This window comes from Tenrec ecaudatus, chromosome 9 (genome assembly GCF_050624435.1).
Source record: "Tenrec ecaudatus isolate mTenEca1 chromosome 9, mTenEca1.hap1, whole genome shotgun sequence".
In the NCBI taxonomy this organism is placed as follows: Eukaryota; Metazoa; Chordata; class Mammalia; order Afrosoricida; family Tenrecidae; genus Tenrec; species Tenrec ecaudatus.
This window is the reverse complement of record NC_134538.1, coordinates 87,815,012-87,837,453: the sequence shown is the minus strand read 5'-3', so window position 1 is coordinate 87,837,453 and position 22,442 is coordinate 87,815,012. Positions and strand designations below refer to the sequence as shown.

The following is a 22,442-nucleotide window of genomic DNA, read 5'->3' as shown; positions in this document are numbered from 1 at the left end:
CCTGTATACTTTTCTATTATGCCTATTGGATTTTTAAAACCAGATGAGAAAAATACAACGAAGCAAAGAGGGATGGGTATTATTGCCTCTGGATACACTTAACTGTGCTCTCTTCTACCTCTGGTCCTCCCTCTAAAGCCGAGTGAACAGCTCCTTCCGCGGAATGTCACAGCTCGCTTAGCATGTCCTAGTGGACTTGACTCTGCGTGTGCTTCTCTCCTCCCCTGGGCTCTGAGCTCCTATATGACCAGGATGCCCAGTGTTCTTGGAACATTTGATAATAAAAGATAAGCTGTAAGAAGGATGTGGGAGAAAGACGGGGCTTCCTATTCCCATAAGGAGTGAGAGTCTTCAACACTCAGGAGCAGTAATACCCTGTCTGATAGCGTCTCTATGAGTCTGCATGGACTTGATGGCAGTGAGTTTGTTTTGGGCTTGGTAGGAAATATGTGATTGTGTTATGGAAAATTCATTATAAATACTTGTTCTCCATGACATTTTATGTGTGTAAGTTCTATAATGACAAGTCTTTTTTAAATGGTATAAGAAGTTAGTGGGTAGGAGGAATAAAGGGAATGTGTCTTTAATCAAACTGCCTTATTCATATATAATAGTGTGGAAACAGGGGAAAATGTATTGGCTGAAATGTATTGGCTGTGATCTACTCTCAGAAATTAAATGCAGTAACTAAACCATTCATCTGTTTTAGCCAAATTAAAAATAATAAATCATAGTATTGCATTTGGTTCTGGTACCCTGCGAAGCAAGATTGTCATTATTAAGATGATCAGAACTCAAAAGTTAATTTAGAATTTTATAGACCTATCAAAACCGTCTTAGCCATAGTCTCATGTGATATTGGCATAATGTAATGCACACAAAAAAATCGTGAACTGTATCTTAGTGAAGCAAGTAGTATCTGAGATCTAACAGCTTGAGAGTGGTCATCTAATACCAAGCTCTGGATTTCAGTTCACCATGAATAAAACAGCAAGATGGTAACTAAAATCTCAGATAAGGAGCAAGTTGACATGAGCTACCACTACGTATATCCTGAAACCGGACGGATTACATACCTGGCCATCACCAATGACTATACTTACATGACTTATCTTAGATCGTCTCAGCTAGAATGACAGGGCCACGGGGACATTCCGTAGAGCAGAACTCAAATTTTTAGGGGAAAAAAGACGAAACAGTAGACAACAGAGAACTCCATGAAACTATCACCTTGGGACACTTTTTAAAACTGCAATGGCCTTTGTCCTCAGAGATCATCTTTTAGTGAAATAACAGAGTGTCACACAACTAACGGACATTACTCTATGTCAAAACCATCAGTATGAGATCAAAAGGTCAACAATGACTCAAAATCAAAGATGAGAAAATAAGGGCGGGAGGAAACTAGAGTGCTGGAAATGGAACAAAAAGAGCACAGTTAAAGATTGTGCTGACACAGTGTGATTAACTAATGTTACTGTGCAGAAATGTGTGTATAGTCAAATGAGAGCCTCGCTCCCTGTGTAAATTTTCACCAAAAACTCGATACATTTTTTAATGAGAAATTTTCTCAGAAAGTCCATTCATTATGATTCAGCTTTATGTGTTGCAATTGATGTTTGCATGTACATGACTGTTTTTTACAGTAAAAACTCCAGGACCCAAAACACTTACTTAATTCAGATAATACTGAGTGTAAGAAAACTTCAGCATACTAAACATATTTGGAGACTCCTCTACAATTGCAGCAAAATTCAAACCAACCCCCACCCAATTTAACTAAAATCATATTTACATCACCCTCATTTCCTCCAACTTTATGAGCCCAGGTAAGAAGAGCCATATGGGAAATACTTGATCAATATCAGCCACAGGTTAATTCTTCACTAAGCAATGAAACATTTTGATGCCATGTATTTAAAACTTGTGCCCATTATTTCAAATTTTAAAATACGTTTGGGTCTAGAATTGTATATACTGCCCATTGGACAACTAGGCCACTAATGCTTTGTTTTGTGCTCCATTACAGAACACAACCGATGTGCGGATTCAAGTGCAGCATCATGCACCAAGTGCCTTGCTCTGGGGCCAGAATGTGGCTGGTGTGCTCAAGAGGTGTGCTTTCTCTTCTTTTTCATTTCTCCTCTTTCCCTTACCACCAACTTTCTCTCGAGTCAGATTCTTTACTGGTAAATCCTGTGCCTTAAAGGCGCTTCAGGAAAAAAACACACCAAAAAATGGTCCTACCGAACATCAGGACATTTTTACTTGGTTTTATGGTTGGAAACAGTGCATCTGGGTGAATATAAAATATAACTGCTTTATTAGGAAAATTATGGTAATTTTGAAATGAAGAGCAAAGCATTTTATGCTTTCCATCTGTTCTATAGAGAAAATTGGCAAGCACGGATAATAACTTTTGATAGTTCAGTAGGCTTTGGTGTGAAATTCTTACTGCAGCTTGAGGCATTAGGTTACATAGCCAAGCTGAATTATTCTCTCACATTTGCTTATTAAAGAAAAGTTAGCTAATTTATTGGTTCATTTTATTTGAAATACTTGGGGCTACATGTTACATGTGGAAATCCGCCTGTCACATGTGGAGAATAGGGTGCCTTTCTTTTGACAAATGACTTGGTATGTGAGATGCTGTGTTCACTTAAATTATGTGAAGTGGAGAATTGGGTTGAAAAATATGTGTACTATTCAGAATTAGCATGTTTCTACCAAGAGAAACAAATGTCAATGACAAACATTGGTGAAAAGAATGCATTCTTTTGTTCTGTGAACAACTAAAGTTATTTGGATTTTCTTTGGTTGGTAAATTTTAGTCAGAATTGCCCGTCTATAATAAGTTGCACTGAAGAACCTATCTTATGATTTGAGGTTTCTTTTTTTTACGAGCTCTCCCACATGAATTTACACTGACTTTACGCGAACCTGCGGCTGAAAGGGGGCAACCCTTTAGCGGTCTTTTGCTGGCGTGAAGGGGGCCCCTGTAGGGTTAGCTGAAGAACTGTGCTTACTACCATCATGTTTATGATTTCTCTGGTTACGGATTTCCTGGAGGAAAAAGAAGTCTTGACAAGAGGCAAAGACTGGTGACCCTCAAATTCTCTAATAGACCACCTCAAAATGGAGACAAGAGAGTCGGGGAAGAAGGTCAAGAACTGTAGCCACGTCTGCAAGTCCGCCTCTCACTGACATCCTGCATGCTTCCCCGGGTACTCTAGGCTCTGCAGCAGGAAGCCCGGTGGCACCCTTCAAGTAGGCAGTACTTTGCCAGAGTCCCAGGAGGCAAGCACCGCCACTGAGAGCACAGTGTCAGAGTGTCCGGATTCAACACTGTCACACCCTACTTGTCGAATGACCACACTGAATTCACTCTTCCGGCTGAGGCTCTGTTCTCATCAGTGAAAACGTGGGTCTGAAATGTATTTATAGGTTTTCCGCTCTCAGGAATGCGTCATGATTTCTTGTTTCCTGGTCAACACGCGGTGCTTCATTTGGAATTATTGCTGCATCACCACCAAGAAGATCCACAGGGCACTAAAGTTTATGCCAGCTGCCAACTACAGAGGGTAGTATGGAAGGACCACCAAATGTCTTATGCCAGCTCTGTAGAAAGTCCTGTCCTAGAAGTAGAGAGCCCCCTTTCGTGTCTCATTCAAACTGGCATGACATAAATATGGAGGCCTAGCTCTCGGAGCCGCTGGAACTGTTCTGCCGTGGGAGGAGGGAGGGATTGGGGTGTCCAGAGGAATGAGTAAACTAAGGGGGACGGGGATGACTGCATTGCTGAGAAAGCCAGCACACATCCGCTGCCGGTCAGGTCCATCCGATGGGGCCCCCGGAAAACGTTTGGGAATTCACTTGTTTGTTCACAGACCCAAATGGTTTTCCATGCCGTATTCTACCATGTGCACTATATTGTGCTGAGACCAAAGTGGCTTCAAATCTGTCTCACCAGTTTCTAGCTGTACCGTTAGATACCTTCCCTAACTACTAGGTTGGCCCTGTCCTTAAAATGGACAGGACACTTGGACCTACTTCATAATGTTGTGAAGTTTAAATTTGGAGAATTTGGCACGCAAGAAATAGAACTGTTTCTATGCAGAAAGATGGGAGACTGGGCAGCAACTTATTCTGGTTTAGAGAACTTTCAGGAGATTGTGTTGAGCCTACATTCCTGGGGTAGAGACTCAGACATGGTCAGCATCATTAACCTTAGGAGCTGTCCACTCCCACTGGCTGACCTGACATCTTCAAGAAGAAGAATGTAATGGTTAAATATTAAAATCACCCAGATGAAAATAATGTCTTATTTCTCAACCCGGAAGGGTGGGATGTACAGTGAGAGAAGGGGCCCTTGTCTCTGCTCATGATTAGAACAGATAAACAGAAACAAAATATTCCTGTGAAAGAAAGGACAGGCACTGAAGAAGTCACTTCTGCTCTGACCTCATCTATTTGCTTCAGGATACGATAGCGTGGTCAGAATTTGGAGAACAACCAAGAAGTGTCACTGTACCAAACAATACCGTGACGAGAATTCACTTATAGGAGGGTATGCTTTGGTTTCCTAGTGTTGCTGTAACAAACGTGGCAGAATATGGTGGCTTTAGTGAACATGTATTATCTCATATTTTACGAGGCTAGAAGTCTAAATTCAAGGCACCAGTGCTAGAGAAGATCCTCATCTCAAACTCTAATATTTTGATGTTCCTTAGTGATACCCAAACTCATTACTGTTGAGCCCAGGCTGACTCACAGCCACCCCTGGTGGCATGGTGGGTACCAACTGGCGTTCAACTGGGCTGCTAACAATAAGGTCAGCAGTTCAAAACCACCAGCCACCTTGGTTAAAGCGTCGGATAACCAAAACCAAACTCACTGCCACTGAGTCGATGCTGACTCACAGTGATCCCCTGTGGGCTTTCTGAGACTGTAACAGTTTACGGGAGTAGAAAGCCCCGTCTTTCTCCTGAGGAGCTGCTGGTGGTTTCAAACTGCTGACCATGCAGATCGAAGCCTAAAGCGTAACTGAGCACCACCAGGGCTCCCTCAGACTGTCTGATAGAAGTCTTATTGGCGTAACAAAATACTCTATTCCAAATGGAATTACATCCACAGATAGAGGAGTTAGACTTCTAACATATTTTTAAAATTTCGCTGTCATTGAGTCAATTCTGACTTTTAGTGACTTTATGGAACAGAATAGAACTTCCCTTTGGGTTTCCAAAGCTGTAAATCTTGACAGAAGCAGAAAGCCTTATTTCTCTTCCTTGGAGTAGCAAGCAGGCTTGAACGCCTAACCCGGAGGTCAGGAGCGCACCGCATAACCCACTACATCAACACATATTGGGGATTGGAGTGAAGTCTAAAGCTCCATCCATAACAGGGAAGATAAAATAAATTTTTTGTTTCTGTATTAGAAAGAGTCAGACAGGAGCAGAAGGGCGGGGGGGTCTCATTTATATCCTCATATGATTATTACATTCGATGGCCAAAGGGACAGTGGGTGGAAAGCCAACCAGTGACTTCCATCCGGGCTTTTCATTCTCAGGAAGTTTTCATGCACAAAGTCGGAGGAGGATTTTGCTATGTGTTGTAGGAAAGTGAAACATAAGAACTAGAAGAAATTAAAACGACACTAAATACCGAAAATTAAAAGGGTGTGGTTACAAATTGCTTTCCTTTTATACAAAGTGGAAAAAGCAGGCCGCAGTGGGCAGGCACGGCCTTCCAGTCTTGATTCTGATCCACTGTCTTTAATTCCGCCTTCAAACCTAACTGTCACATTGGCAATATTTTTCTTAGTTTTTACAGTGGGTTAAAAAGAGCTCTGCTGATTCAGATATTGCAAAATAATTGAGACTATTTTGCCTATTTCGGCAAAACTATTTGACATTTAAAGGTCAGATGACATAGCTTAATGTATAATTTCATTGAAGTAAGTGCTTCTTCGTCTTTCTGAATACTCAAGTAACAATGGTTGGCTTGGAGGAGGGGAAAAAAAACACACCAGAGCTATTTATACTATATGGTTGTTATGAGTCACAATTGATTTCACAGCAGTGAGTTCGGTTTCGGTTCCATTCCATGATTTAATGTCCTGGAGTTTTTACATTTTCCACATATCACTTGAGACATAAGTGGGCAAGTAGCTATCAGGTCTTGTCAATGACCAGTTGCTACCAATTACTTCCAGCTCACGGTCACCTCATGTCTGGTAGAATTGTGTTCCGCAGAGGGTCTTCGTAGCTGAATTTTGGCGGGAGGAGCAGCTCTCTAGGCCTTTCTCCTGAGTTGCCGCTGGATGGGCTTGAACCTTCTGGGCACATCCGTCATGTGCACCATCCATGAGCTAGTCAAGGCTTCTTGAAGCATCCTCTGTGTTCCACGGACTTGTGGAAGGATAGGATTCCCCCACTGAGCCTGGTGTTCTCTGGAGGACCATGGCACATGCCCTAGTGGCTTATAGACCACTTCGCCCTCCGGAATGCCAACTCAGCCTCTCATTGAGGACTCTCGGTTCTCCCTGATCAATTTGAACTTAAGAAATTCAGACTTTCAAAATGATTAAGTTCTGGCTGAAATCTACATGTGGAGCCAAAGGCAAAGCAAATGGTTTTCTTTTCCGTTCCATAAAGTCCTTCGTGAATAACTCCTGAAAATCTTGATTAGGAAGAAGGTCACATCCCTTGTGTCTCATATTGATATAGTTATCAGTGTATTCTACACTGCCAGGTCAAAGGCCAGCGACTGTCTCCGATAAAGGGCCACCGAATGAAGTGTTAGGCTTGTGGGCCACCTTTGGTCTCTGTCACATATTTTTTTCTGCTTCTTTTAAAATGTTTCACAGCCCTCATAAATTCAGATGTCAACCAAACTACAGTAAATAAATAGCCAAATGGCTGTGGAATGCGTTTGTCTTCAGTCCTGGTTCGCCAACCCCTTGCTCTAATTGACAGAGGAATTAAAATCCTCATCTGAAGGTCTTTGAGTTGCTTACCACCATTCTGTCTAATTACTCACCACCCACTGGTGCCAGAGATGACCCTGCTCAAAATTACTCTCGTGTCCCCTTGATAATCCCTGTTCCCTCAGCCCCAAGGTGGTTTTGCTGACTCTGAGTTTTAGCCCAGCATCATTACATTCATTTGCTCAGTGAGTGAATTCACAATAGTCTGTTGACTCTTTGATGACAGGGCCTATATTTGCCTTGCCATAGTCTGTGTTCTAAGCCTTCACAAATTACTGGTCTTGAGTTACGTAGTTAATCAACAGTTGGGGGCTAAATGATCAATTGATTGGAAATTCAGCTGTCTGCCCCAGCTGAACTAATGGAGGAATAATAAACGGATGCCAGATCAAAAGCCAATGCCACGAAGATTCATGAGCTAATGTGTAAACAAATATCCCCCAAATGGCCAAGCCAGCGTGGTATATAATAAAACACATGTCTACCCTTTTATTCAGTTTTATTTGTTTGGGAACAAACCTGAATGGTAACATCGAAAATGAAAATACCCATTTTTCTGAGCCTGGATAAATTAAATTCTATGCTTTTTTTTTTTTTTTTTTTTGCTGATTCCAAAATTGTCAAACAGATACTGGATAACAGTTAGCCACTGTGGAATGATAGTGAAAAATTTAGGTTCAGCTGCAAATTGAAGAGATTTTGAGCAGCAATCTTATTTTTCTCTGCTTATTACCAGGATCTTGCTTAGTTTATTTAATTATTTACAGGTCCTTCTGTATATAAGGAGTTGGAGGATATTTTTGGTCTAAAAGAACTCAGTGATCCAATTCACTCTCTTATGAATTTTCAGTATTTAATTAGGCATGTGACTTCCAAGGAGTCATGCTCGTATTCTAAACATAACAACCTATAATAAACCAACCAGTTGAGACCTCTGGGGACTGAGTCTCATGTTTGGAAGCACCGAGAGCTCGATTTTGACTAAATTTCCTTTTGGAACAGGCCTTCCAAAGTCAAATATTTACAAAGAATTAAGTTGGTATAGTTTTACAACGATCCGTTAACAGCACCTACATTATTTGATTTAAATATACTCCTCAATAATTAATTTTCCTCTTTTAAAAATAAGAGTGAGGAATTAGAGCTTTATTTGAAGTTGCTGGTACTCCTCAGGGAAACACGCAGCCATGCAGAAACATTCCATCGCTTGCGCGTACGAAGTTGGAAGAGGACTTCTTTGTAAAATTTGTTATCTGGTTTTCCATGGTTACCACTGAGATGCTGTACCCTATGCAAGTCAGTGACTTTGCTTCTTTTAACAGGTTTTCATTTCAGGTGGATCAAGGAGTGAACGTTGCGATATTGTTCCAAACTTAATAAGCAAAGGCTGCTCAGTTGACTCAATAGAATACCCATCTGTGCAAGTAACACCAAGTGGAAATGAAATTAATACCCAGGTGACACCAGGAGAAATATCGATCCAGCTTCGTCCAGGTTTGGCAATTTTCAAATAATCCTCTTATAAATCTTTGCTCACAAAGTTATACTTCATACTGTTTGCCCATACTTAATACTGCACAGGCAGTGTTGTTAGAGAAGAAATCAGTGAGTTTAGGATCAAATATCAGAATTCTAGTTTTTCTGTACCACTAGACTCCTGGGTGGCACAAATGGTGAAGTGCTCGACTACTTGCTGGAATGTGGGCAGTTCAAATCCTAACACCCCCCCCCCCACCCCCAAGGCTTCTCAGGAGATAGGCCTGGAGATCTGCTCATAAGAGTGGCAGACATGTAGCCCATATAGAACAGTTCTGCTCGACACACGAGATCACCATGAGTTGGCATAGACTCAACAGCGACTAACAAGGACAACGTCAAGTTGCCTGTGTGACTGGACACGCTCTGCAAACCTCACCACACCACAGTATAATTGTGTGTGTACAAGCCTGATTACGCTCCACTGTACTTGTTCCTTCTACACTTCCAGCTCTGAAAGAAAGGGCACTATGATTACTTTCATCCTGGTTCTCTGGTACCTAGCACAGAGTGCTGGTACAGAGCAAGCGCACACACGTTTATTGAGACGATTCGTTGATTCATTTATTAATTAATAGGAGATATGTGTTCAGTGAAGTCCTCAGAGCTTTTGCAATGAAGTTTTAAGCACAAACAGAAAATTCCAAATTGTCTTAATTATGTTGGGCACTGCTACTGAGTTGAACACACACCATTCCTCTTTGACTTCCCATGTGTTTCCTTTCCATGCCAGTGAATTCTGCCCACTTGCACAGGCTTGTCATTTTCTTATTGGGCTAGAGAACCCCAGTGTGCAAACTGCATATGGCAGGATAAGTCCAGGTGCACAGTATGTACCCTTCAATTCAATGGATTTAATTGAAAGCCATGTGGCCATCGGTCTCAAGCCTTCATTATTTCATTCTGGGTGGCCTTGACCTTCTTTAACATTTTAAGTCAGCATTCTTCATAGATACTCCTCCAGTTCCAACGCTGAACTATTTCTTCTAAACTCTCTGATTACCAAGAAAAACAAAGTCCATTTCTTCCTTGGCCTTAGGCATGTTCCAATTAAAACTGCTTCTCACCATCTAAAGCAATTATACATCCCAGTATGCTCCCCTCCCCAAGAGCAAGAGTTGGAAAGGGTTCTACAAAAAGAAAGTAATTTGATTGGTAAGATTACAGGCCCTGCGATCTCTTATTGTGAAGTGCATTTATATTTAGTGTGGTTACTGCTTACTGAATTTGTATTCTCCTGCTCACTGAATGCTAGCACACTATGTCCTCCAGACACTGCCCTGAGATTTTCCTGTAACTACACACACATTTCTCAGGTATAGACAGCTTTTAAAGATGTTTGCCCAACCATCTTGAATGATTTTTAATCTTACTCTTTTCCTAATATGTTTATTTTCCTAAATTTAGTCTGTTAACTAAGCATCCCTAGATCTTTTCCCAGATTTGATTCTAAAGTCCCCACTTTTAAAAAGTGTAATTTCTTTTTCCGTGTTAAAATCACCATTGAGAACCTGCTCTATTGCTCATCCAAAAAAATTCTTCAGGGTGTTAGTGCCGGGCCATCTCGTCTTGCAAACGAACGCTACCAGCGCTGCTCCTGTGCCAGTGAGCCGCCGTCAAGTGGTTTGCAGCCATGGAGAACCTTGTACCTCAGAGAACTGTGCTTCATAGAGTTTTCACTGATTGCTTTTTCAGGAGCACTTCATTAGATCTTCTATTCAAGGCCACCCTGGGAAGGCTTAAAGTTAGAGATGGGCTTTTGTTTGTCCATTTGTTTAACTTTTTATTTTAATTAGGTGAAGCCTTATAGAGCTACCCAGTTTCCATTCAACAAATCACACAGACCTTGTTTTATGTCCTTGATCACAATCCCTTCAACGTACCATAAATGGCCCCACTTCCTCCTGTGTTCCTATCTCTATTCTTCCTTTATTCCTCATCCCTCTGATCTTTGTCCCTGGGTAAATACTGCCCTTTTGACGCCTTGTAGTTGATTATTCCAAGGCATGCACCTCTCACTCCTGCGATTGTTCCCCTAATGTTGGCTGGAAATTCAGCCATGGGGGAGAGTTCAGTTTCACATCTGCCGAATGACAGAGGACCATAGTTTTGACTGTATCACTCGCAAGCCTGATCTGTAAAACATACATGGTATATATATATTTTTTCAGGTTAGTTCCACATGTATCTCCCACTTTATCCAGAATCTTTTAAGGTGAGCACTTGGTAGTGGTAGCAGGCCCATGAATGGAGAATCTTTTAGTTAGCAGCCAAGCATGTTGTTTTTTTCATTACGCAGGGATTCCAATAACCCTTTGCAATCAGCTTGATACCAGCTCTTAGTAACCCTATAGGACAGAAGTAGAGCTACCTTAAGGGGGTTCCAGGGCTTGAATCTTTACAGAAGCAGGCTGCCACATCTTTTCCTTTTGAGAAGATCATAGATTCAAACTATTAACCTTCTAGTAAATAACCAAACACGATTAACCATCAAGACTCTTGATGAGACTTTAGTAGACATCTACAACTCAATTTTATTTCAACTTTTTCATTCAAATGAGCCTCAGCTTACTTTATTCTTATCTGATGAAAATTCACAATTTTCAATGTGGCATCTAATAAGATTTTTTTTAAGATACATACACTGACTAAATGTTTGAAGGAATACTACTTGGATTATATTTAAAATCAAATATTTTAAATTAAGTTGAAAATCTGACATTATTTTTCACACTGTATCCCCCAATATGTCTATTTTCTTACTGTAACCTATGTATTTTATAGAAAAATTATAACAGAAATAGACTACTGACTAAAGTACATGTTCCCTGGGAATGCTAAAAATGAAATCCTTTAAAGGGTAGTGTAGAAAAGGTAATTATCTAGCTCTACTTTAAAACTAGTGAAATTTCTTTTAAAACAATTAACATAACCTATACTTCACTAAAGGAGATCTGGTGGCATACTGGGTGTCTGGCTAGACTAGAGAAACAAATTCAGAAACACGCATGTGTATGTAAGGGAGAGGTTTATATACAAGAGGAATTGAACATGGAGAAAACATCCCAACCCAGTCCAGTCCAAGGCCATAAGTCTAATATTTGCCTATATGACTGATACAAATCTATAAAGTTCTCTTCAGACTCATGAAACACATGCAATGAAGACAAATGCAGGACGATCACGAGCCAGTGGGTAGAAAGTTTTTGGGTCCAGTGGCATTCTAAGCATCTCAGTGCTGGCAGGGGTCTCTCTGTGGCTTCTCCAGCTTCCGAGGTCTGGTTGCTTCCATGTGGCTTGTCTTCTGTAATGTCTCCCAGGGAGTGGCAGAGGGAGAGGTGTCTTCCGCCTCCAAGGAGGAAGTACCAGATTTGCCAGAATTCTCAGGAGAAGGCCATGCCCACAGAAATCTCATTGGCTATCTCCAGATTGACAGCCTAGATTCCATCCCTACACTCTTAATCCTTAAATTGACACCACATTAGGTGACTACCACAAACCACCCCTTGTCAATTTAACACTTTCACATAACTCTTTAGCCATGTATAATTTTCAAATAATAATAAAATCCCATCTATACCTAATAGGATAAAACTAAGATGCATACAATTCAATATGTACCAACCTCATTTAAACATATAACATTCTATAAGTGAACAAATAAAAAAAACTCTTATGCTAATAATTGCAGTAACACGAACACCTTAATCCTATAATTCTATAAATATATATTCCCCCACCTATGAAAGTTTGTAAGCCAACCACTTCATGCTTTTATTCCCCAATTTTGGGTATCCAATTTCTATATTTCCCACTTATATCAACCCAGTGCTCTGAGAAAACAATCATTTATTTGATGTGAAAAATCTTCATTCCAGTTGGAACCTGGTGAAATCCGCATCCATAAGCAAAGTCAAATCAGGAAAGGTCACCCACCCATAAAGTCTGCAGCAATATGCACCAGTTCACAGGCTCAAAAATCTCTTCATCTGGCCGGGTTCTGGTCAACTCAATGTAGGCTGGCTCTCTTAGCCTCATCAGGGTGTCCATTGTTCTCTTTGCCTTAGACCATGGCCTCATCACAAATTCTCAACAACCCTAGACCCCTTGTGCTAGGTCATGAGCTTCAGACCAGTCAGCCCACTCTCATCTTCTCCTCTTGTTCCTGTAAACCAGGTCCACGGATGTCGGTGGCCAAACTCAACCCATCTCCTTATTGCTGCATTTCTCCCACTTCCACTCAACAAGTGAATCCGCGTGGTACCTAGCAAGCATTTCAGCCTGCTCACAGGTTTCCTTTAACGTTCAGTCCCAGAGAGGAGTTTTCTTCATGGTTCTATATTTTTTCCAGCTTCTGACAAAATCCACTAAAGTTCAAACTTCAAATCCAAAATGTTCCTTTTTTCCTTTAATCTGTCAATCTTGCCCTTAGGCAGATCTCTTGGAATGCAAATATCCTAGTAATCCAAAGCACTGGGTGGGTGTTATCTTTTCAGAGCCTTCTTTCCAGGCATGGCCTAACCCCATCTGAAGATCAAATTAATGCCTTGAGGCAAGTGGGCTTTCAATCTCTCTATTTTTGTACTTCCCCAAATCATTTTTAGACATCCTTATATCTACAATAGATACTAAACTCAATTCTTAAAACAGTCAAGTTCAATCCTTTTTTAGCTTATCTAAATCCTTATCTAAACTATTATATTTATAAAAAAATATGGGATTAGGTCTCTGAAGGCATCAAAACAGATGCATGCTTTTTGTCAGTCATTTTAATCTTCTGTCAGCTAGTTTCCATAAGCAGCATGGTTTCTGAAACATTCAAACCCCTGAGCTCAAAATATACATTAATTGCCTTCATTTTTGCCATTTCATACAGGAATATCCGAAAACAACAACCAAACAAAATAACCAAAAGTTTAACTTCCCATATTCTTTCGAGAAAATAACTGAGTAATCTGCATGGCTGTATCTGACTTGTGGCTAGCCAAAGAAGAAACACTACTCCGAGACAGAAGTCAAACATCTACTCTCCATTTTTCTGATTGGTCTGGGTCACTCCACTCCTGGTACCATAATGTGTTAGTCTGGGCAGACTAGAGCAACAAGTTCATAAAGATGCATATGTATATGAGGGAGAGGTTTATGTGCAAGAGGAATTGAACATGGACAAAACATCCCAACCCATTCCAGTCCAAGACTATAAGTCTGATATTAGCCCACATTTCTGATACCAATCTATAAAGTCCTCTTCAGACTCACAAAACACATGCAATGAAGCCAAATAAAGGACGATCACAAGCCAGTGGGCAGAAAGTCTTTGGGCCCAATGGCATTGTGAGCATCTCATTGCTAGCAGGGGTCTCTCTGTGGCTTCTCAGGTCGTGTAGCTTCTAACTGGAGGCACAGAATAAGCAAAGCAGCTGCACACTGGTCCAATGATCAAAGAGCAAGAGAGAGAGAGAGAGAGGGAGGCAAGGCTCGCCAAGCCATTTATCTCTCCGCCCTTCTACCAATTTCACATGTGTTCATTGGCCATGTTGGCACAACAAACCTACTTATTACAACCCACCCCTTGCCAAATTGGCACCTGTACACAACTCTGAGAAGCCACAGAGAGACCCCTGACAGCACTGAGATGCTTACAACACCACTGGACCCAAAAGACTTTCTACCCACTGGCGGGTGATCGTCCTGTATTTGGCTTCGTGGCATGTGTTTAGTGAGTCTGAAGAGGACTTTATAGATTGGTATCAGAAATATGGGCTAATTCAGACTTATGGCCTTGGACTGGACTGGGTTTAGATGTTTTCTCAGTGTTCAATTCCTCTTGTATATAAACCTCTCCCTTATATACAAATGCATGTTTATTAATTTGCTTCTCTAGTCTGCCCAGACTAACCTACTGGGTTAAGCACTGGGCTGCTAACCACAAGATCTAGTTCATACACTGCTGCCTCTCCTCAGCAGCACGATGAGGCTTTCTGCTCCTATGGAGATTTAAACTCAAAGGGGCAGCTCTACTCTGTCTGAGGTGGTCACTAGAGTCTGAATCAACTTGATGGCAGTAAGGAATGATACACTTCACTAATTCAAGGAATGCTTCCAACTTCGTTTATTTTAATAGCTTAAAGAAAGGAGTCCCTTTCATTTTGTGCGTTTCTCTACCCTTTGGGGCTCAAATGACCCTTTCACAGGGGTCACCTAAGACCATCGGAAAACACATAAAACACCGCTCATCTGTCATCTCCAGGAGGGTCACCCACCTACAGCTATGCCCACATACGAGTACCCAGCATGAAGACTGTTACCCATGCTACACGACAAAATTTCATTGATTTGTCATTAGAAATAAATATTTCACAATCTATAATTACATCTTGTTTTTGTGATTCATCACTATGCTTTCATTAAGTTCAATTTATAACAATGAAAATACATTCTACATATCAGATATTTACATGATGATTCATAACAGTATCAAAATGACAGTGATGAAGTAGCAATGAAAACAATTTTATGGTTGGGGGTCACCACCACATGAGGAAATGTATTAAAGGGTTGCAGCATTAGGAAGGTTGAGAACCACTGATTTAGTGCAACATATTAAAATCTTAAGATCTCTCAGTTATACTCTATTCTTCCTAGCTCAAAATATTTTAAGATATAAAATAAAAATAGAAATCCTCACATTCTTTCTATCAACCCTGGCATATATCCTCCATTTTTATTGCCCACATAATTGAGAAGAGGGCTAGTGTCCTTTCCTTGCTGTTTTCACAAGGCTATCTCCTTTTCTGACTGTCTCCTTTCCCTACCCAATGACAATGAATAAATTTTGTCTCTCTTCATTCCTTCTAGTCTTTCATGTTTCCTTTATTTTTCAGTTTTGTATCATGAAACACATTTTCAGTTACCTTTTAAAGTCAACCAATTCTTCAGCTTTTCATCTGGGATGTTCACACCATCATCTGAGTAGTTTACAAGCTCATTCTAACTATCAACTCTTCCGAGTCTTCTTTGCTAGTCTGTGTCTCAAAACTGGCTTTTTCGTTTAATGATTACTGCAAAGACATTCGGATCCTAGTCTTCAGAATCTGAAAAGGTGTGAGGATGAACCTTTTCTGGAGATAGGAAAGTGGTGGCATAAACATTCTGAGGCCAGAGAAATCCTGTGTAAATAGAGAGAGTCTAGGTAAGCTAGCTCTCTCTCTCTCTCTCTCTCTCTCTCTCTCTCTCTCTCTCTCTCTCTCTCTCTCTCACACACACACACACACACACACACACACACACACTGTGGGATATCAGTCATGCTGTCTCTTCCTAATGTGGCAAATAGGTGGGCCTTAGGAAATACTATATCCAAATGAACATCACCTGTACTTTAGTTCTAAACATGATTGGATTGACTCCAGCACCTACTGCCATCAGGTTGATTCTGACTCAGAGATCCTTTAGGGCAGAGTGGAACTGCTCCATAGGGTTTCCAAGACTGTAAATATTTATGAGAGCAGACAACCTCATCTTTCTCCCTCAGAGATGCTGGTGGGTTTGTACCACCAACCTTGTGATTAGCAACTGGATGCCTACCCACACACCACCAGGGTCCCTTTCTGAGTTGGTGATGTGTGTGCAAAACTAGAGGCTCCAGAGAGGAATAAACCTAATTCTTATCCTAATGTGGCTTAGAATCTAGTAATAATAATAATTATATATAATGTGTGTATTTACTGTTTACCAAGTACTGTTGTAATTGTTTTATGTAGATTATCTCATTTAGTAGCTCTTAGTGACCAAAAGAAAGCTAAAGATGCACAATCTGGAATCATAATAATAGGGTAAGCACCATAATGTCAGCATGATCCAGTTGCCATGGAAACAGAGGATTTGTGTAATTTATGTAGGGGAATTTGTTGTGCTAGAGCAAGAGATATAGGTGGAAGCAAGGTTATAGAGATATTCTATCATATTAAATACTTGGACATTAGCCATTTGATGGAGAATTACTAGTAAACTTCAAACCAGGTGTGACAAACAATTGTGAGTGTTTAGAAGATCAGTGTAATGATATTCTGCTTTCAAGAAAATAAAAATAGAGTAGAAAACAAATAAAGAGGCTACAAGCACAGTCCTGGCAAAAGACCAGAAGCCTGGTGTGGAAGGCACACCTTCATGTGGTGTGGCACAGGTGTGGCACACGGAAACGAGTTTCACGTGCTACATTAAAGCTTGATAACTAAAAAATAAATAGACTGCCTAATAAGTTACCAGAATAGACCCCCAAACTTTAAGCCCTATAGGATGTCAAAACGTTATGATTTAAGGCACAATGTTACAATTCAGCAGGTACTGGCCTACGTTGGAAATTCTACATCCATAAAGGAAAACAAAATGAATAAAAAAAGTTACAACTATTTTCCTCAAAGTCGGCCTCTCCAGTCATCTCATATGTTCAGTGGTAGGAATTGACACTCTAATGTAGAAAATAAATGGAAAAAATACCTATAATGGATGAAATATTATAATATGCATACCAGAATTAAAGGGAAAATTAAATTACCTTACACCCACACGAACAGAATATTTTAAAGCTGTTCATATAAGCACACACCCAACGACATTATTCCATGTACCTGTGGTCCCAAAATAGAAAGCTATTGAAAAGAATGTAGTCTTTGCATCATGGCAACAAAGTACATGAACAAGAAAACAGTTGAGTCATGACTGATCTCATTTCTCAGCGTAACAAACTGCTCACCTTACTTCCCGTGATGTGCAAAGAAAGATAACGCATACTGAGTTAAGTAACTGGTAACCTTTATTTGTAACACTCAAAATCCCCAAGATGAAAAGAGCAGCTATAATTAACTTATTGTGAAAGATAAAATGCCACATTAATTTAAATATACCACAATTAGCCTTGTTGAAATAGTAGCCCATGCTCCCTTACAACCCAGCCAAGTTTACTTTAGGCTTTAGAACAATCTCATTGAATAGAATAAAATATAAGCTTAAGGAACTTGCCTCGCAAAGAAGATATTGTTTCCACTTGTATACAATTATCCAATCCAAATCCAATTGAGACCATATTGTGGGGGAGTGTCTCCAAGTCACGAGCAAGCCACAAGCCACAGGCAATCCAAGTCTGGTCCCTTCGCTTTCCTCCCTCACACGCAGAGGGGCTTGGGATCAGCCTAGAACTGACGAGTGAAAGTTGGAACCTCACAGGGAATGCAGGTGCTGCGCAGCGTAACAGCAGTGGTTCGTGTTCTCTCTAGCATTACCTCTAGGGAAAGAGTTTCCTTTCCCCCTGTTTTGGAAGCTCATTTTGCTGAGGGCTCGGGCTCTGCCGAGATCAAGAACTGGCCCAGGCACGCCAGCATCTATGCCCCCCAAATGCATGTGCTCAAACGTGACCCTCCGGCAAAGCTTCCTCATATCTCTTCTTTACGGAGGCCAGGAGACCAGGATTTGCTTGTAGTCTATGAGCAGCTGAGGGGCCCCAGGTGGCTGGCATTTGGTTGTAGCTCTCTGAGTAGTTTAGAGCTCCAATGAATGTGCTTTTGTTGGTGCTATACAGACCCAGCCTGTTTCCTAAGGTCAACCTATAGTTCAATGAGGCTCCTGCTCGATGCCGAATACCCACTGCCTTCAGCATCGGCTCTCCGAAAACAGAGTGGGCTGCAGTGACCCACCAAAGGAAGAGCATGTGACAGGGCCTAGCTCAGCAGTCACGCGAGTCTTTCTGAATCACAACAGTGAAGAGCCAATGACACAATGTGTAAGAAAGAGAACATCTCATGGCCCAAACACGTCCTCTACACACTGCCAAGATGAAAATGCCAACCCCTGCTTTCAGGTCCAAGTCCCTCCACTCGGACAGTGTCCCAGTTCTCCTCACACTCTGCTTTTCCTTCTCATTCATCTGGGCCTGGGCACCAGACCCGAACAGTTTCCTGAACTGAAAGTCACCCAAATTGTAGGACACGCAATCAGGGACAGGCCTCTTCATGGGATGCCAGGAAACAGCACACGCTCTCCGCAGGCAGTCCACTGCCAAGAGCAAGGGTGAAAGAGTGAGCTGGGCCGGGCCCCGCCGGGCCAGACATGCCTGAGTTCTCCTTGGGAGTTTTTGGACCAGAAAGTTAGGAATGTTATGCTAATAGAGTTTGCACAACAGAAGGGCAAATTAAAAATGATTGGAGGATACATGCACATGGACATGATCTCCCCCTCGTCACTATAGACATAATATATATAATTATTACGTACACGTTATTTTGAACACATTGGGTAGGAAACCTGATGGGCAAACGTCTGATGTATCAAATAATTTACAAGAAAACATTGCTTTCAAGTGTCAAGCACATTAACTTCAAACTATGATTTGACAAATTAGGGAATGTCTTTAAAAATAGACCAGACTATACATTGCTTATGCAAATTAATGCTTATTTTAAAATGAAAATTATTTTTCCACTTAAAGCATTCTCTAAGAACATATAATTAATGACTAGTGAAAATTTTTTTAATACCTCAGGAGTTCGGAATTACTTGGATGTAAATTGATGCTCTTCCACCAAGCATTTTAAACTTAAATAGCACTGCCGATGCTGTGAGGACCCATGGTGGCACTGTGGGTTAGGCATTGAGCTGCTAACTACAAGGTCACAGGTTTATACCTTACCAGCTGCTCTGCTGGAGAAAGAGGAAGCTGTCTGCTCCCTTAGAGATTTAGTCTCAAAAACCCTATGCAGGGTTGCTCTGAGTGGGAATTGACTCAATGGCAGTGGGTTTGGTTGTTTTGGCTTTGGACTAACTATTTAGGGTACTCAGAGAATAGCCCATGTCATTGTATCAAACAGTAATGGACAGAAGTAAACAAACTTATATCCTGTTTTCCTTGGGACTCTCTCTTCCCCAGCAGTTCATTGGCTGAGGGCCAGTGCCCTTGGCAACATATGTTTATTGAACACCGGCTATGTGTTGGACAAAGACTGCCCTGTGTGTTCCATAAATCCTCAAAGTGACACTGTTGGATACCAGTTTTGGAACTATTGTCTCATTTCTTCTCTCAGCTAACGCTGGGAAGGAATTTTAACAAGTAATTCGTGATTCAAAGAACCACTGCTATTGAGTCCATTCGGATTCATAGCAGCCTTCTAGGACAGAGGAGAACTGCCCCTGTGGGATTTCCAGACAGTGGCTCTGTGCGGCACTAGACAGCCTCCTCTTCTCTGCGGAGCAGCTGGTGGCTTCAAACGGCTGACCTTGTGGTTAGCAGCCCAACACTTAACCCCTGTAGAACTAAGACTCATGAAAAGGTATTGTTTTGAGTAGCTTAATGTGCTGCCCAGTTTTAAGATTTTCACATCTCTTTATGTAAATATGTTTCAAACCAAAATAATGAATTAACCACTGTATCATATAAAGAGGTATTTTCTTCAGAGACCTTTCTGAGATTATTCAAATTGTTCTAAAGCACAGCCATTTATTCTCTTTGGGGAGAGAGATATTGCTTGTTGTTTTGTTTTCTAGATTACAGTGGAAATACGCCGTCATCTGGCGATAAATAGGAGTATATACCCTGGAGTACTTATATTGAGTTGTTTCATCTTTTCATATATCTCACAGAATTGCGAGGAATCCATTGCAAGCTAATGAATTGCTATGCCTTTTAAATTGTCCAGTGTTTCTCACCGTATTCATCATGGATAGAGCTGTGATACTTGTTGTGCCTGATGTGATGTGTTTACCCTAAGATGTTGGAATGAAGCCTCCGTGATGTTTCCTTCCTTTCTTTAACCTAGGCGCGGAGGCTAATTTCATGTTGAAAATTCATCCTCTGAAGAAATACCCTGTGGATCTTTATTATCTAGTGGATGTCTCAGCATCGATGCACAATAATATAGAAAAATTAAACTCTGTTGGAAATGACTTGTCTAGAAAAATGTCACTGTTCTCCCATGATTTCCGCCTTGGCTTCGGCTCCTATGTGGATAAGACCGTTTCACCCTACATTAGCATCCACCCAGAAAGGATCCATAACCAGTGCAGGTATCTAACATTGGCTGTGGTTGTCAGATGTGTGGGGTTTTAAATTTTCTTGTAAAATCCTGATTTTAAATAAAGAGTATATGCATTTTTCTATTTTCATCCTACTAAAATAAGATCTAAACTATTAGGACAGGGGAAATGTTTCTGTAAGGAAGTGTTGGGGACTATCGAGAGCTTGGGTTTTTGTTGGTGTTTTTTTTTAACCATAATTTCTTCTGTTACTTTGCTGTGATCCTGTTATAGTTATGTTGCTGGTGTCGGACAACATAGAAAACTCCGTTACTGCATGGAGGTTGGGTCAAAGAATGAGAACATGACTATTTGGGAAAGAATTCATTATTATTAGTGTCTTCCTAAATACTGTTATGTTTCACCATGAGAGAACTGACCTTACAATATGTGTCTCACACACAGTTGTCACGAGTTTGCTGAATTTCTGGGGCAAAACAAATGTAAAGGATCCTTCCTTGATAAAATTTATTCCAATTTACCAAACCAACTCTGCTATATGTTATATTGGATTGATTCATTTCCTCACAGAGCCCATGAGCCTTCTTCTAGATTATAAATCCACCAAAAGCTGACCCTCACTCTCTAGAATATCATGAAGTGCACATAATAACTTAAATAGATTATTGCTATTCATCAATAATTCCTGGTCCACTATCAATTTTTAAAACCCTGCAAATTTTTTCTAAAATCAAATAGCGATAGGGTGTTTTTTTGTTTTGTTTTTTTAAACATTTTATTAGGGGCTCATACAACTCTTATCACAATCCATAGATATACATGCATCAATTGTATAAAGCACATCTGTACATTCTTTGCCCTAATCATTTTCAAAGTGTTTGCTCTCCACTTAAGCACTTTGCATCAGGTCCTCTTTTTCCCCCCTCTCTCCCTGCTCCCCACGCCCTCATGAGCCCTTGATAATTTATAGATTATAATTTTGTCATATCTTTCCCTATCCAGCATCTCTCTCCACCCCCTTCTCTGTTGTCCATCCCCCAGGGAGGAGGTCACATGTAGATCCTTGTAATCGGTTCCCCCTTTCCAACCCACTCACCTTCTACTCTTCCCGCATCGCCCCTCACACCCCTGGTCCTGAAGGTATCATCCACCCTGGATTCCCTGTGCCTCCAGCTCCTATATGCACCAGTGCACAACCTCAACTCGCAATAGGGTGTTTTAACTAAATTCCACAAACATTTCCATGAAAGTGTTTGTCAGCTGTCCAGTGTAAAATATGACAGGGAATTATTCCAAGCCCTCCTTGTCTCTTGAACTCTTGTAGTGTATGCTAGTGTATCAAATTCCCAATGTGTCCTGGATTGGAAGGGCATGATTGATCTTTGTTTTTGAACAGCAAAATATTAGACTCCTCTTTCCTACTCACAAAGCTATTTTCACCAATATTCTACTTCTTTCTGATTTTCCAAGGTGTAGGTTTTCCCTTTATAAAATATCCCTGGCAAAATATCAGAGTCCCTTCACTTTCCGACGTTTCTGCTATTACTATTCTGGGACTTTGAAAGAAGCATCACAAAACAGAATCTGCATTTGTCCTCTCTCGTGTAGTGACTATAATTTAGACTGCATGCCTCCCCACGGGTACATCCATGTGCTGTCTTTGACGGAGAACATCACTGCGTTTGAAAGAGCAGTTCACAAACAGAAGATCTCTGGAAACATAGACACACCGGAAGGAGGTTTTGATGCCATGCTGCAGGCAGCAGTGTGTGAGGTAACACATTTCTTGGTTCTGAATGCTGGTTCAGATGCCAAATTCTCAAAGAATTCAGAACCTCTCTTTTCCTCTCGCCTTTTAGGCCAGCATGAAAGAATGCATTCCCCTCCTTTTTCTCGT

The 22,442-nt window shown here is 40.9% G+C and overlaps 1 protein-coding gene across 2 annotated transcripts in view; it reads left to right on the top strand.

Annotated features, from left to right (window-relative positions):
* ITGB8 (integrin subunit beta 8) overlaps positions 1 to 22,442 on the top strand; it is a 95,200-nt gene that overhangs the window by 33,348 nt on the left and 39,410 nt on the right. For both annotated transcript variants that reach the window (XM_075558323.1, XM_075558324.1), the window contains exons 2-5: positions 2,030 to 2,115; positions 8,308 to 8,479; positions 20,329 to 20,575; positions 22,154 to 22,319. In XM_075558323.1, coding sequence (XP_075414438.1) covers positions 2,030 to 2,115; positions 8,308 to 8,479; positions 20,329 to 20,575; positions 22,154 to 22,319 — 671 coding nt within the window. The remainder of the gene's footprint in view (positions 1 to 2,029; positions 2,116 to 8,307; positions 8,480 to 20,328; positions 20,576 to 22,153; positions 22,320 to 22,442) is intronic.